At 42.6% G+C, this 13,738-nt stretch overlaps 1 protein-coding gene across 1 annotated transcript in view; it reads right to left on the reverse strand.

The window, feature by feature from the left end:
• Positions 1–9,762: 9,762 nt before the first annotated feature.
• Positions 9,763–13,738, reverse strand: part of TSPAN9 (tetraspanin 9) — a 116,166-nt gene continuing 112,190 nt past the window's right edge. The window contains exon 8 of the mRNA XM_033159862.1: positions 9,763–10,398. Within this exon, the coding sequence (XP_033015753.1) occupies positions 10,327–10,398 (72 nt within the window). The 3' untranslated portion in view covers positions 9,763–10,326. The remainder of the gene's footprint in view (positions 10,399–13,738) is intronic.

The raw sequence follows: 13,738 nt of genomic DNA on the forward strand, positions 1-13,738 counted from the left end.
GCAGAGGAGACCGCCAGCTCCATTGAAGGGCAGCTTAAGGAACAAACAGTGTCAAAAGCTCCCTTCCTCCATTCCCCAGCAGAGTCGACCATTAGGGTATAGTGAAAGGGCAACCAATCAGCTTACCTATATGGACATATCGGTTTGGCTTTTCTGCCTCAAGCATATATTGAGCCTCAGCTCTCCAGGAGTGTAAGCAGAAAGGGGAAGGGTATTGAAGGTACATTACCCCAACTCCTCCAACTATACCCACGTATACTAATTGCAGCCGTTAAGAGTCGTCAACAGGTTTTCCACACCTATCAGCTGATCACCCATTCCCACCACCCTCTGAGTAATACCCCTCCCCACTCCCTCACTATATTTAAGGATCTGGTGACTTCTGTTTCAGTGTATCTGAAGAAGTGTGCATGCACACGAAAGCTCATACCAAGAACAAACTCAGTTGGTCTCTAAGGTGCTACTGGAAAGAATTTTCTATTTTATACCCATTTAGCAATACATCTAAGCATGTGCAAAGTATCTTTCCATTATCACTGGGCAACTGCAGCCTCTGAACAGTCAGAACTGGGGAGTTGGGCTTCCTTGCAAGGCAAGATTGCACAGATGGCTTCCTTGCAGATCTGTCACCTCCCATGAAAGCATACTGAGGACCCCCCCCCACACACCTTTAGTGGTATTCCCATAGCAAGTCACTGTAACTCCAACACTTTTACCTTACTCCCAATGGCACACTTTTCCATTGTCTCTCAAATCAGACAGGTGGCAACTAAGTAGTAACTGCTGAGGGGCATATACTGTAGTCCAAACCTTTGCAATGCAGGAATCTCAGCTAAGTTCAATACCACACCCTGGGAATGCAGAGAGATAAATCACAAACTAAACAACTCTGGATGTAGTTTACAAAAATTCATTTACAACAATGTGCATTTCAACACCTTGTGTTACATGAAATCTTCATATATATCCTACTCCTTCAACCATTCCTCATCAGGCTTTGCTTCTAGACTCTCCTCTGCACACATTCCAGCTTGTCAACATCCTTTTTAAAATTGTGGTGCCCAAAACTGGATGCAGTATTTCAGGTGTGGTCTGACCAAGGCAGAATAGAGTGGAACTATTACTTCCCTTGATCTGGACACTAGACTTCTGTTGATGCAGCCTAGAATAGCATTGGCTTCATATCACAGACCAGCCTTTTATGTTGCCAGTCTTAGCCATATTGAACTTATTTGAAGGTGCTAACGAAGAAGTCACATTCAAAGACTCAGTATTTCTTGTTTTAGTAACAGTACACCTAGAAATAGTGCAATAAAGGCTCACATTAGAAGATACTTCCTTGGACTCATGGTATGGTAGGCTTTGGACCATTGCTGTAGCTGAAAGAGTAACATATCAACTTCAAAAAGCACAAGGACACACAGAAAGAGCCAAATTTCCAATCACTTCATATTCAGTTTGTAATTGAATTAAGAACCAGGCAGAGGGCCTTCTTGGTAGTGGCGCCCTTCCTGTGGAACACCCTCCCATCAGATGTCAAGGAGATAAAGAACAGCACAACTTTTAGAAGACATCTGAAGGCAGCCTTGTATCAGGAAGTTTTTTAATGTTTGATGTTTTATTATGTTTTTATATGTGCTGGAAGCTGCCCAGCATGGCTGGGGAAGCCCAACCATGCTGGGCAGGGTATAAAAAAAATATTTACCCCCCTTTTCCTTCTCTCTCTCTCTCTTTCTGCTTACACTAAATACTTTTGTTTTTCAAACAATCTATTTTGGAAATTGTCTTTGTTTGCTTCTCAGGTGGGCCCCTGCTGGAATACTGGGATTCCAATAGCTTTTGAGGCCCCCCAAAGTCCCACCTTCTCATAGGTTTCCTGATGCCCATTTGACTGCTTCAGTCATCAGAACCGGCAATAATACCCACACTATCTGTAATGACTAGATCTTTTTATGTGGCAGAACCAATACTTTGGAACTCCCTGCCTATTGACGTCAGGCAGGCACCTTCCCTGGATTATTTTCAGTGCCTGCTAAATACACTGCTATTTAGACAAGCCTATTCAGGTGAAATATCAACAACCTCAGATATGCTGATGACACAACCTTGATGGCAGAAAGTGAGGAGGAATTAAAGAACCTTCTAATGAGGGTGAAAGAGGAGAGCACAAAATATGGTCTGAAGCTCAACATAAAACATGTAAGATCATGGCCACTGGTCCCATCACCTCCTGGCAAATAGAAGGGGAAGAAATGGAGGCAGTGAGAGATTTTACTTTCTTGGGCTCCATGATCACTGCAGATGGTGACAGCAGTCATGAAATTAAAAGATGCCTGCTTCTTGGGAGAAAAGCAATGACAAACCTAGACAAGCATCTTAAAAAGCAAAGACATCACCTTGCCAACAAAGGTCCGTATAGTTAAAGCTATGGTTTTCCCAGTAGTAATGTATGGAAGTGAGAGCTGGATCATAAAGAAGGCTGATCGCAGAATTGATGCTTTTGAATTCTGGTGCTGGAGGAGACTCTTGAGAATCCCATGGACTGCAAAAAGATGAAACCTATCCATTCTGAAGGAAATCAGCCCTGAGTGCTCACTGGAAGGACAGATCCTGAAGCTGAGGCTCCAATACTTTGGCCACCTCATGAGAAGAGAAGACTCCCTGGAAAAGATCCTGATGTTGGGAAAGATGGAGGGCAGAAGGAGAAGGGGATGGCAGAGGACGAGATGGCTGGACAGTGTTCTCGAAGCTACCAACATGAGTCTGACCAAACTGCGGGAGGCAGTGGAAGACAGGAGTGCCTGGCGTGCTCTGGTCCATGGGGTCACGAAGAGTTGGACACGACTAAATGACAACAACAACAAATTCAGGTGTTTAGGAAGTTTGTATGAGTTCTGATTTGTTTTAGTCTATTGTCTGAACTTTCTCTATGGTTTAAATTATGGTTGTAACTTTTTAAATAAAAATATAAAAAAAATCTTTTTGTAAACAGTTTTGGGTTTTTTTCTGCAGTCAACTGGCATATACATTTTATGAAACAGATAAATAAATGCCAACCTCCCAGGCTGTCCACATTTGTCACTGTGTCCCTCAAGTGTACTCAAAATAATTCTCAGTAGAATTAGACATATTCATATGCATAGACCTCTAAAAGCAGCAGCTTTTAGTAGCTCTGTTCCTTCACCATAAGATACATACATGTATCAGAATTGCAAAAATGCCCAAATAGTGGTGCCCAGCCCTTTTTGGTATGTGTGGCCCTAGTTAGACCAACCACAGGCCAAGTCCCTATGCCAGATACATGACCGCTTCCTGATGCAGGCCAGCAGCCACACATAGGCCACAGCCAGAACCACAAACTTTTTGCAGTAGCTGAGGAGTGCCACAGATTTATATATGTCTAAATGGAAAAGGGAAATGCATATAAAACTGAACTTCGTTATTAAAAATGAACAAAACAAGAAGCTTTGCTTCAACCTTTAATACAAATGCAAATCAACAGTTGTATATGCTTAAAATGTTTTTGCTCAATATGAAATTTTATTTAAAAACATGCTAAAAGTGTGTAGTTAAATAATCAAAGCAACATTTGTTTTCTTTTTGAGGAAATGCATACCCACCCCCCAGATGCACACCCACCCACCAAAAACATTGTTTTAAAATAAAGTCAGCCAGCATCCCTTTTGCCAAACAGTTACAGGACAATTAGTATCCCTTAAGAGTATAATCCAATGTTTTTCCTCAAAATAACTGGTTTTCTTAACTTACGAACAGTATTGCTTTTGTGTTGTCTATGCAGCAATCTGCCCTGTGGGGTACAATTCCATCCACTCCCATGCTAAGTGGAGCTGTTTTCCTTTTGCCCCCCCCCTCCCCCATTGGTATCAAAGCAGAAATACACTACCTGCAATGGGGGACTCACATACACCTCCCACATGCCAATTGAGTCCTCTTGTTCCTCCCCCGGGGCATGAGCCCAAGGCTCCAGAATGCCCAACACCTAGCTCTGAAGCATGTGGCTATCCATGGTTTGTTTCATTCTCGGCAGCATGGTCTGGATAATGCTTAAAAGACTACAGGAAATATCTATGTGCTATGCATTCATAAAATGTAAGTGAGCACTCTACAAAAAAAAAAAGGTTTAAAAGAAGGCAAAACGGCCAGCTACCTGATCCTAGGCCTTGTTGTTAGTGAGGAGGTAAAGTAGTATCTGGGCTATACCACTGTGCATTCATGGGCAAAGGCTCCTCCGTGCAGTTTTTTTCCTGCATGGAAAACATTAGCATGTCAGGGAGAAGGCTAGTCTAGAACCCTTTTCCCTGGCACATAATTTCTATATATGGTGTGATCCATATGCTGCCTGAAATGGAACAGCTCTGATGCAGCTTTAGCCACCTCAGTGAAAATTAGCAGGGTGTCCTAGTGCACTGTCAGAGACCAAGACATAATCCAGGGATTGCAATCAGATAATCGGATTATCCATTAGGAACAGGGTACAGAGGTGCTTCACAATTTAGATATACAGAGACAGGTGTTTAAGTATAGATATCTGTTGTCAACACATTTACATACTTGCTGGAAGAAACGTAAGTGTACCAATGCGCAACATGTGGAGCTGCTGTTGGATATCAGTGAATTAGGCTTTTTCTGCCTAATAGTTAACATTTTTGTCTCTTTTTTTAAATGGAAACCCTGAAGAAAAGAAAACAATAACCAGAGGTTAACATTCAACAGATACCACTGTGCAACTTTGAAAGGATTTTCAATTCATATTGCTGCTTGCTTTTCTGTGATGAAGAGGTAGCAAGAGCTGGTTCAAGGATAACAGTTCTGTTAATTAATTCCTCTAACATTCTAGAGAAAAGTATTCACAAATTAACAAGTATGAATGCCATATTAGGGGATAAATGAAGATGGAACTTAAAACACATGAAGACAGAATTAGCTAGAATGAAGAACATGGAACTTTCTGCCCAACCCAGTAAAACTAAGTTCTCCCTTCTGCCCCAGAACATCTCTTTACTTATTTTCTTACATTTATATCCCCTTACTTCCATCATAGAACTCAAATGACCCATGTACAGTTTAGTAATGAAACATATCACACTGTGATCACATTGCACATTCCATCCCATATAGGCAGTGATTTGGAATGGGAGAAGGAAAAGGCATTAAAGCAGAGCATTATAACAGAGCTGAATCTCTCAGGTGATCAGAATTATGTCGCGAGGGAAGAGTGGGACTTGCCCTTTTTAGCAGAAGCTTCATGTTCCTTGGCAGATCTAGTTCTATCTTGGATACGGGAAGAGTGTTGCAAGATGACATCAGTTCAATCTTACACTATGAAGCATTTGTCTTAGACTTGAAGCATTTGTCCTGCGGACAAGTGCCAATTTAGTTTTCCCTCCAGCCAATGGCAACATGTAATTGAGCCACTGGTAAGTGACATACTGATATACATCTCTGAAGTCAAGCCTTAGCAAATGACATGGGGGCGTGATGTACTCCCTGGGGCTGCAGGGATACAAACTGGATTTTTCACCTCTTCTTTTCTTTTCTTTTTTTATTCTAATGCCTGCTTAATTGACGTAAGAATGTGTGATTTGGGAGAGAATGGGAATAGTTTAACTTAACTGGATGAGGGAAAATCTATGGTAAAAATGAGAAAGAGGTAGAGATGTGACGTAATATTTAATAATGGAAACAATTTTTAAAAGCACACACACACACACACACAAACTTTGGGCACCTGTCCATTCATAACAAATCAGACATACCGGTAACTCTCAATACACATGGTCCCATTTCCCCCAATTTAAAAGTAAGCCATCTTCTTGCAACCTCATCTGAATATCTCAGGTCTTAAAAAGTAAATATGAATGAAAAAATATTTCCCAATATGGCTAGTAGGAGATCATCAGCAGGGCATCACTGCAAGGACTTACACCTTTATCTGAGATCCAGTAAGTCCTGACAGTATGTAAATGCCTACCATTCTGAGGCTGCTGTACACACAGCACAACTGTACACATTAAGAGCCTCAATACAGGGGCAGAGACAGCAGAAATGAGAAAGCAAAAAAAGGAGTGGGGAGCAGCACAGAAGCCAAAAGCACTCACTGCAGGAGGAGACAGCAGGACACTCCCTTTACTTCCCTGGTAAGCAACTTGTAAGTCTGTGCCAAACTTTTAGAATTTGAAGAGTGGGGACCTTTTTGATTCCATGTGTCAGCTCATTATCAGGCTTGGCTGCTCAAACAAAATTCGACAGATTGGGCAGCCTACCTTTCAATCACATGATGTTAACATGACATTTCACGATTGACAGGCAGGTTGTCTCACTCGTCAAAATCCCTTGCATGGTGTTCCCAAGCACCTGACAGTGTTTGGAATGTGTGGATCACACAAGCTTCTCAAAGCCTGCACTTAAGAGCTTCTTCCCGGCTGCACACAAAGAGCACTGGATGGTTTTAATGTTGCTCAGTTTCGCTGTGCACACCTATTCCAAGCAGGTTCTTTTAAATGTAGGCTTCATTCTGTTATCTCCCCCCCACATGGAGAGCAAAAATTAGCATTTTGCCAGCCCTATGGTTGGTGCTCACCAGAGAAGTACCAATCCAACCACAGAGCTTGGGAAAGCCTTTATTTCTTCCTTCCCTTGGAAGGTACCTGTAACCAAACGGAGCATAATTTAACCCCTACTCATCAGCTGATGAGAGAGGGCTACATCCTGCTGCATTATGTCCTGCCAGACTTGAACCCTACCCTCCTGCCAATCAGTTGACATCACAAGTGATGCCAGGTGATTGACAGGAGTGTGCGCTTTGGAGGAAATAGCATTGTTGGGTCAAGACTGGCCTAGAAGTTCCCCAACATGGATTGCAGTAACCAAGCCAGAAAGGAAACAAATGTGTGACTCTGCATATGCCATACTCCATACATACCCCCCTGATATGAGTGGTGATTGCTTTCATGGTGAGTGTTCTTGTATAAGAGAATGTTGTCAGTTCTGGCGAATGTCAGAAATAAGGGAGCTACACAGCTACTTCGGGGCCAATAAGCACAGTTGAAATGACAACACCTAACATAAGCAACACTATAAGCAAGTCGACCAAAATGGTTCAGCTTTCATTTCCATTCACATCTTTTTATGGAGCAGCAAAATAAACAGAAATCCCCTTGTGAAACTGAGATCAAAGAGAGGGCGTTATTGCAAGAAACACCAATAGACACGAGGTGTATGTTCAAGGACATGCAGGAATGTTGACAAAAAAGTGTGCAATGTGCGATGCAATTCTGAACAACTTTTGAAAATGGAAGGCAGATCAGCAGTCTTGTGTGCAAAGTAAACAAGACACATTTGAAATGAACAAAAGCTATCCCTAGTAAAAAATATTGAGCAAAACACCAAATTCATCCTCTTCCAGTCATTTCTATTTGGATCTGCCACACACTTTACTTGCTTCTCACCCCCTTCATCTCCTTTGTTGAAATTCAAAGTTTGGAATAATTGTGAATATTATGAAACTGTTTGTCAGAAAAACTAACAATTACGATCCTTGAAGGGCAAGATGGTGCTATCCTTATTTCAAGCTTCACAAAACTCGTGGAATTAGAATGAACAGCCCAGGTTGGGACTTTAAATTTGTGCACCAGTGTTCTCATGCAGATCGCTTTAGGACCCACTTATAAAATTAAGTGGCAAATAATTTCCCTGGCTTTGGGCCACAGGTAGGGGATTGTGTATTTTTCTGGACAGTCTATGTATCAAGACAAAGGCTTCATTTCTGATATTCTATTTTATGTGTGTATGAATGATTAGTTTTGGTTATTTTAGAAGAGGGGAGTATTTGAGCATGCCATCTCCTCCCAATCTGCAGCCTAAATGGCACAGTCCTGGAAAATATTTATTACTTGATTAGCTTGATAAGGCAGGCATTTTGTAAAGGGCCATCCCATAGTTTATTTTTAACATGAAGTTCCATTTCTAAGATGTAAGATGTGAAGCAAAAACACCTGTGTGAATGTGTCAGAATTATGGGAGGAACTGTTATTAATAGAAATTTAAAAAAAATTACACTACCCAACATAAGAGGGCTTTTAAATAGCAGGGGTAATGTAAATTTTCATTTTCCACAATTCATCACTCTTTTAGAAGGGGGGGGCAGAGGAGAGTGTAGGGGGGAGCTTCTCCAGAACTTGCCAAGGATGTCATCTGTGTGGTGAGCATGAGGATTTCAAGTTAGTTTATGACAGTTCTGCATTGAAGGAATTGGAGAATGAGAAAAATAGTAAAGTAGAGCTTAGACATTTCTTTCATTTCTTTTGATCAGTTTCTACTTCACAACAGCCGTTTAAACGGTTAACACTGATCTGCAAGATTGTCTACATTTCTAATTAAAAGGTTGCATACCAGCTGACTGCTAAAGCTAAATGTATTTTACCAGATGAACCGATGCAAGAAGAAGGGTTTGGATTTGATATCCCGCTTTGTCACTACCCGAAGGAGTCTCAAAGCGGCTAACATTCTCCTTTCCCTTCCTCCCCCACAACAAACACTCTGTGAGGTGAGTGGGGCTGAGAGACTTCAAAGAAATGTGACTAGCCCAAGGTCACCCAGCAGCTGCATGTGGAGGACCGGAGACGCGAACCCGGTTCACCAGATTACGAGTCCACCGCTCTTAACCACTACACCACACTGGCTGTTCACTGCAGTTCACTGTCTGGAAACATGTAATTTGGGTAAAATGGACCAAAACACTGTCTGCATTTTTGAATTCTCCCTGGGGTTATGCCTGGAGACTGTAATGATGAGCTTGTCAAAATTTACTACTACACTCACAAGGTGCATTAGGATTCAGAACAAGGCATAGGTTCGGTTGTTATGCTTGAGATTTTTCAGGCCTTGCTGAAGGTTTTGTAAAAAAAATGACCTCAGCGCTTACCCGTCAACTCACAAGACTCCAGGGCTTAGAAGGATGGAGAGGGCTGGCAATCTGCATTAAAAATGTACTGGCTTAATAATACACAATTCCCCAAACTCTGATAGCACAATTTTTCTGGGAAAAAGTTCATTCTCAAACCACAAAAGCCTGAATGTGTTAGAATTCACCCCCTTCAGAGGAGCCCCTTCTGCATCTCTCTTAACCAGCAGGTAATCTGCTGTGTCTCTGTGACTGGGAGTGAACAAATAATCCAGCCATGCACCCTGCAGCAACTGTGCCCCATATGGTGTCTGAATGAAAGGAGGAAAAGCAAAACCAGGGAATCATTCAGAAGTATAGTGGGCTGCCTCTGGTTAGGTAACTGGAGCTCATAGGAGCCTTTACATATTGTGGTATAGTAGCAGTTACCTTCACACAAAGTTTGGGAGTTTCTCTTAAGGTCTGATGTTTCTTGTTACGGAGAATCATAAGTCACATTTCCTTTGTGTCTCACAGATGAAAACCCTGGTGCGGTATTTTTAAATGCATACTAACAGAATTATCAAAAGTATTGGCCTGAAGGGATCACAGCCAGTTCTGACTCTCTCACGAACGTTTGCTTCTTTCTCACATTAGATGTATGTTTAAAAAAATCTTAGGCATCTTACAAAGTGACCCAGGCCCCATCATGACACCAGGGTTGAGCTGAGAGTAACACAATGGCTGTGAGTCATTTAGCTCCAGCTGCACCTTTCTTTCCGGATATAAATTGCAAACACTAAAAATGGCATCCATCAAAGACTGCACAGTATAACTCTGGCGAAAAAAAGCATAAGAAAAAGGAGAGAAACGGTAAAAATGTATAAACCAGGGTACTAAATTCTAGTATACACAGTAAGATAATAATAATATATTCCCCATCAAAAACAAAAACCCTATACCCCAAGCAGCTCAAATTCACAGGATCTCCATTTGTGTGGCTTTTTCAAGTCTCCCAGTATTATGTTCGGCAAAAGCTGCTTGTGACCCATGAGATCGAAACAATTTTTTTCTAGAAGTTAAACACACACCAGTCGGGTTATCCTCAATGGTCTAATACAGATAGCAGTGTAAAGGTTGTTCCTTAAATAATGTTAGAGAGCAGTATAAACAGTGGGTCTACAAAGTAGTGCAGAAAGCTGATTTGCTCTCAGTAATTTTCCTTTCTTCTTTGGCAAAAATGGTAAATGAACAGAAACAAAAAGGAAGTCCAGTAATACATTGTGCTTAGTCACGTGGTGGATGGTAGGATGGAGGCCCCAAGCAGGTACAGCTTGATTTTCGTTTTTCAGAGTTGTTTCTCTTCCTCCTGCACCAACAGTGCCAAGAGAGAAGTCCTGATGCAGTTAGCAATGTAGTGTTTCTTAGGCATCGTATTTTTTACCAGTCCTGTGAATCTGCTGGAAGAGAGTCATGGAAAAAGCCATGCCAAGTATCTGAAAGAGAACAGAGAGAATAATTCAAGAATCTGAATTTGAATGGCACTTTTTAATGGTTCGGACTAGCACACCACACATATCTCAGCAATCTTTACAATAATCCCATAAGACTATTGTAAGACTATCATGACGGGTTGGCTGTACAGAGGAGAATTGTGACTCGTCTGAGCCAAGTGAAATTCAAAGCAAACTGAAAGCAATTTTAGACCATTTTCTCAAACTGAAACACTTCAAAGAAAGCTCAGTGTGTTTTTGATAAAATTCCCCAGAATATTTCTCCACTTCACACATCTGAAGAGAGCTCCGTTCCTCACGTGCTTCCTGTACAGCTTTAGAAAGAGAGGACTGTAGGCACACGGGGTTCCTCTGCATAATCGGGACCTCTTGCTCAAGGAAGATTTCCATCCACAAGGAAAACACATAGAATGTTTCCTCAGTCATGTTTAACATGCAACTGGTAGATGAGTTAGAATTTGGGGGTTGGGGTTGGCCAGTAGGGACGGTCCTGCTCCTCACAAACACGTTCTAGGTGTACATGGATTATACCCCTCTAATTATGTTTGCAGTGAGGTGAAAACCTTTAAAATCTCCTGCTCATTCTGGTTGTTCTTTTCTGCACCTCTTTCAGCTCTATAATATCATTTTTGATAAGTGGTCGCCAAAACTAATCCAAATGCGGTTGCCCTATATATATTTATTTTATTGGCACTTTTATTTATGATTCATTTCCTAATGGAATTTGCCCTTTCCACAGCTGCCATGCCATGCCATAAATATTAAAAATAAAATAAAATAAAATAATTGGGCTGGTGTTTGCATTTAGCTATCTCTTGATCACTATCAGTACAGATAGCATGTATGTGATGTTAAGATCTTTCCCTCCAGTTTTTTGCTGTTTTAATAGCCAATTTTGATATATCCTTTTTGAGTTCTTCCCTTTACGTTTTGCTATGCCATGTGTAATGTGGAACTACAGTGAAAGAGGATTGCAGAAGAGGACCTTGCTGGAGGAATGCAGCATTTCTCTTACTACTTCTCTAGGCATGCATGTTCTCTCCCTCGTGGTCGGTCATTTGGGAGTTTCAAAAGCTTTCTCCAGCCCGAACATCTCAGCAACTGATACCAAGAGGCATCAGCACACTTACGGAACTTGCAGAGTATTGGCAGTTCGCGTGACAAACTCAGTAGCACAGCAATTTGGCTAATCTACTTTATTTACATATAATACACTCGGAGCATTCTGACTTAGCTCCTTCCTCTTTCTCATCAGACAGCAAAGAGAAAGAGCAAAGGACAATAGTCCCACATCACGGAAACACAGTAATCCAAACATCCTGTCTCTGTCACTTCCCACTCTGTGGAATGAAAACATACACTGTCATGTGATAGACAACAATCCCATGACTGCAAGCACGAAGCAAGAATCCTAACAGGCATGACTGCAGTAGCATAGCGGCCGGGAGAAGAATAATACTGCTGTACTATGTTATCTTCTGTACTGAAATGAATATTGCATTGCCTACTACCTTGATCCTGACGTCAGAGGATGAGTGTGATGCAGCAATGTTTTATTACTCAGGGAGTCCTGGGTTCAAATCCCTGCTGAGTGCCCTTAGGTCAATCACTATATTGGAATTTAGGCTTCCTCATGGGGTTGTTGTAAGGCAAAGACAGCGAGCCCATGCACATTGCAGAAAGGTAGGATTTGAAATAAATTTACAAGTAACATAGATCCAGTTGCTGCTGCACTGAGATGACTGTGTTGTGACATTAGCCAAGTGGCAGCAACACTGGTGTTATGTACTAAGCTTCGATCCTAGAACAATAGGCAGGCAGGATCCTAGAATGCAACAACTGATTGGCTTGCAGGAAAAGACCAATCAGGCTCCAGGAGGGAAGCAGAATCAGCCAATCAGACGGGACTCATTGTGTAAATAATGTATATAAAAGCCTGAGGTTTGGGGGGCAATTCAATCACTGCTTTACAAGCTGCAATAAAGAGCATGAAATCACTGCACGACTCCGGGTATATTTCAAATGGCTTCTTCCTACACTGCTCAGACAATATAAGGAGTCTCTGAGCACGACTTAATTCTAGCCCGTGCCAGTGTTGCTTCAGTTTGGGTGGACTTAATTGTGTGCTGCTTGGGTAATGTGAAAAAAACCTGGGCCACCCAAACTGAAGCAACACTGGCTGGTTGGCATCCATCTGTCACAGGAGACCATGTCAGCATGAAGTCAAACCACTGCAGAGTCACAGTGCCTGTTGCTGTAGAGACCGATATGCAAGATACGTGCTTTGTTGCAGTTGGGGCAGATAAAGGCATCCAGCTGTGCCAATGCAGGTTACCACGGCATTTCTTCTTTTTCTGTGTTCCTCCCAGCAGTCATTCCTCCTCTGGTCACTGCTGTGGATACACAACCTGACTGCCTCCAGGCACTGCAGTCATCTGGAGGGATCCCCACATGGAAGGGTTGATGTTACCAGCCTTTATTTGGTGGAGGCACAGCTAGTGCTGTGGGTGGAGTGGAAGAACTCTGCCAATCCTGCCAGCTTGGCCTTTCTTGCTGGTACCTGAGCCTCAGTCCCTGATACTCCAAGACCCTTTTGATGACGGTACTGAAGGCCTCTCAGTGAAAAAGCCTCTCCTGCACAGCCCACTGTTTGGTCCTTTCTCCCTCCATTGTCCCCCTCCTTGGACATTTGCTGGTTGGTGGATCTCCTGGAGGATCCTCTTGTGACCCTTTGGGAATGGGGCCCAGTTTGTGTTTCTGCCCTCGTTTTGCTGCCTCTATGGGGGAAGCAGCACCACTGTCTGTTCCTGCAGAGCAAGTGGCGGGGGATCAGTACTTGCTGGAATAGGGATCAGAAAGGGACCTGGCTCAGGACCTCTTGCTGCAGCATCTGGCACAGGAGCAGGAATGAGACAGATGACATGGTTGCAAGAGAAACATAATTATATCTCCTATCACTTGATTCTCTCCTGGGCCTCCTGAAGCACATTTTAATGGCTGCCTTGAGAAGGCTTATCAAGCTTTCCTCCCCCAACAATGAGAGAAGAAAAAGGAGAGGAAATGAGTGCTGCCTGCTCTCTCGGGCCTTGCCCGCTACTTCTTGGATCTCCTCTCTGCACCAGTCCCAGGGCTTGCGGCTGCCTGGTCTGCTAGGACACAGCCATCTCTCTTAAGTTTAAGGGCTGTGTAAAGGTGGGAGCCACTGGTCTTGCTCCAGTCCAGTGTGCTAGGCTGGGGAAGGATGTTGAAGAGTTGTGGCTGGTGCAGATAAGCCCAACAGCCCCACTTCTCCACTGTTACTCAGGATGGGGCAGAAACACCT

The sequence above is a fragment of the Lacerta agilis genome, chromosome 9 (genome assembly GCF_009819535.1).
Source record: "Lacerta agilis isolate rLacAgi1 chromosome 9, rLacAgi1.pri, whole genome shotgun sequence".
NCBI lineage: Eukaryota > Metazoa > Chordata > Lepidosauria > Squamata > Lacertidae > Lacerta > Lacerta agilis.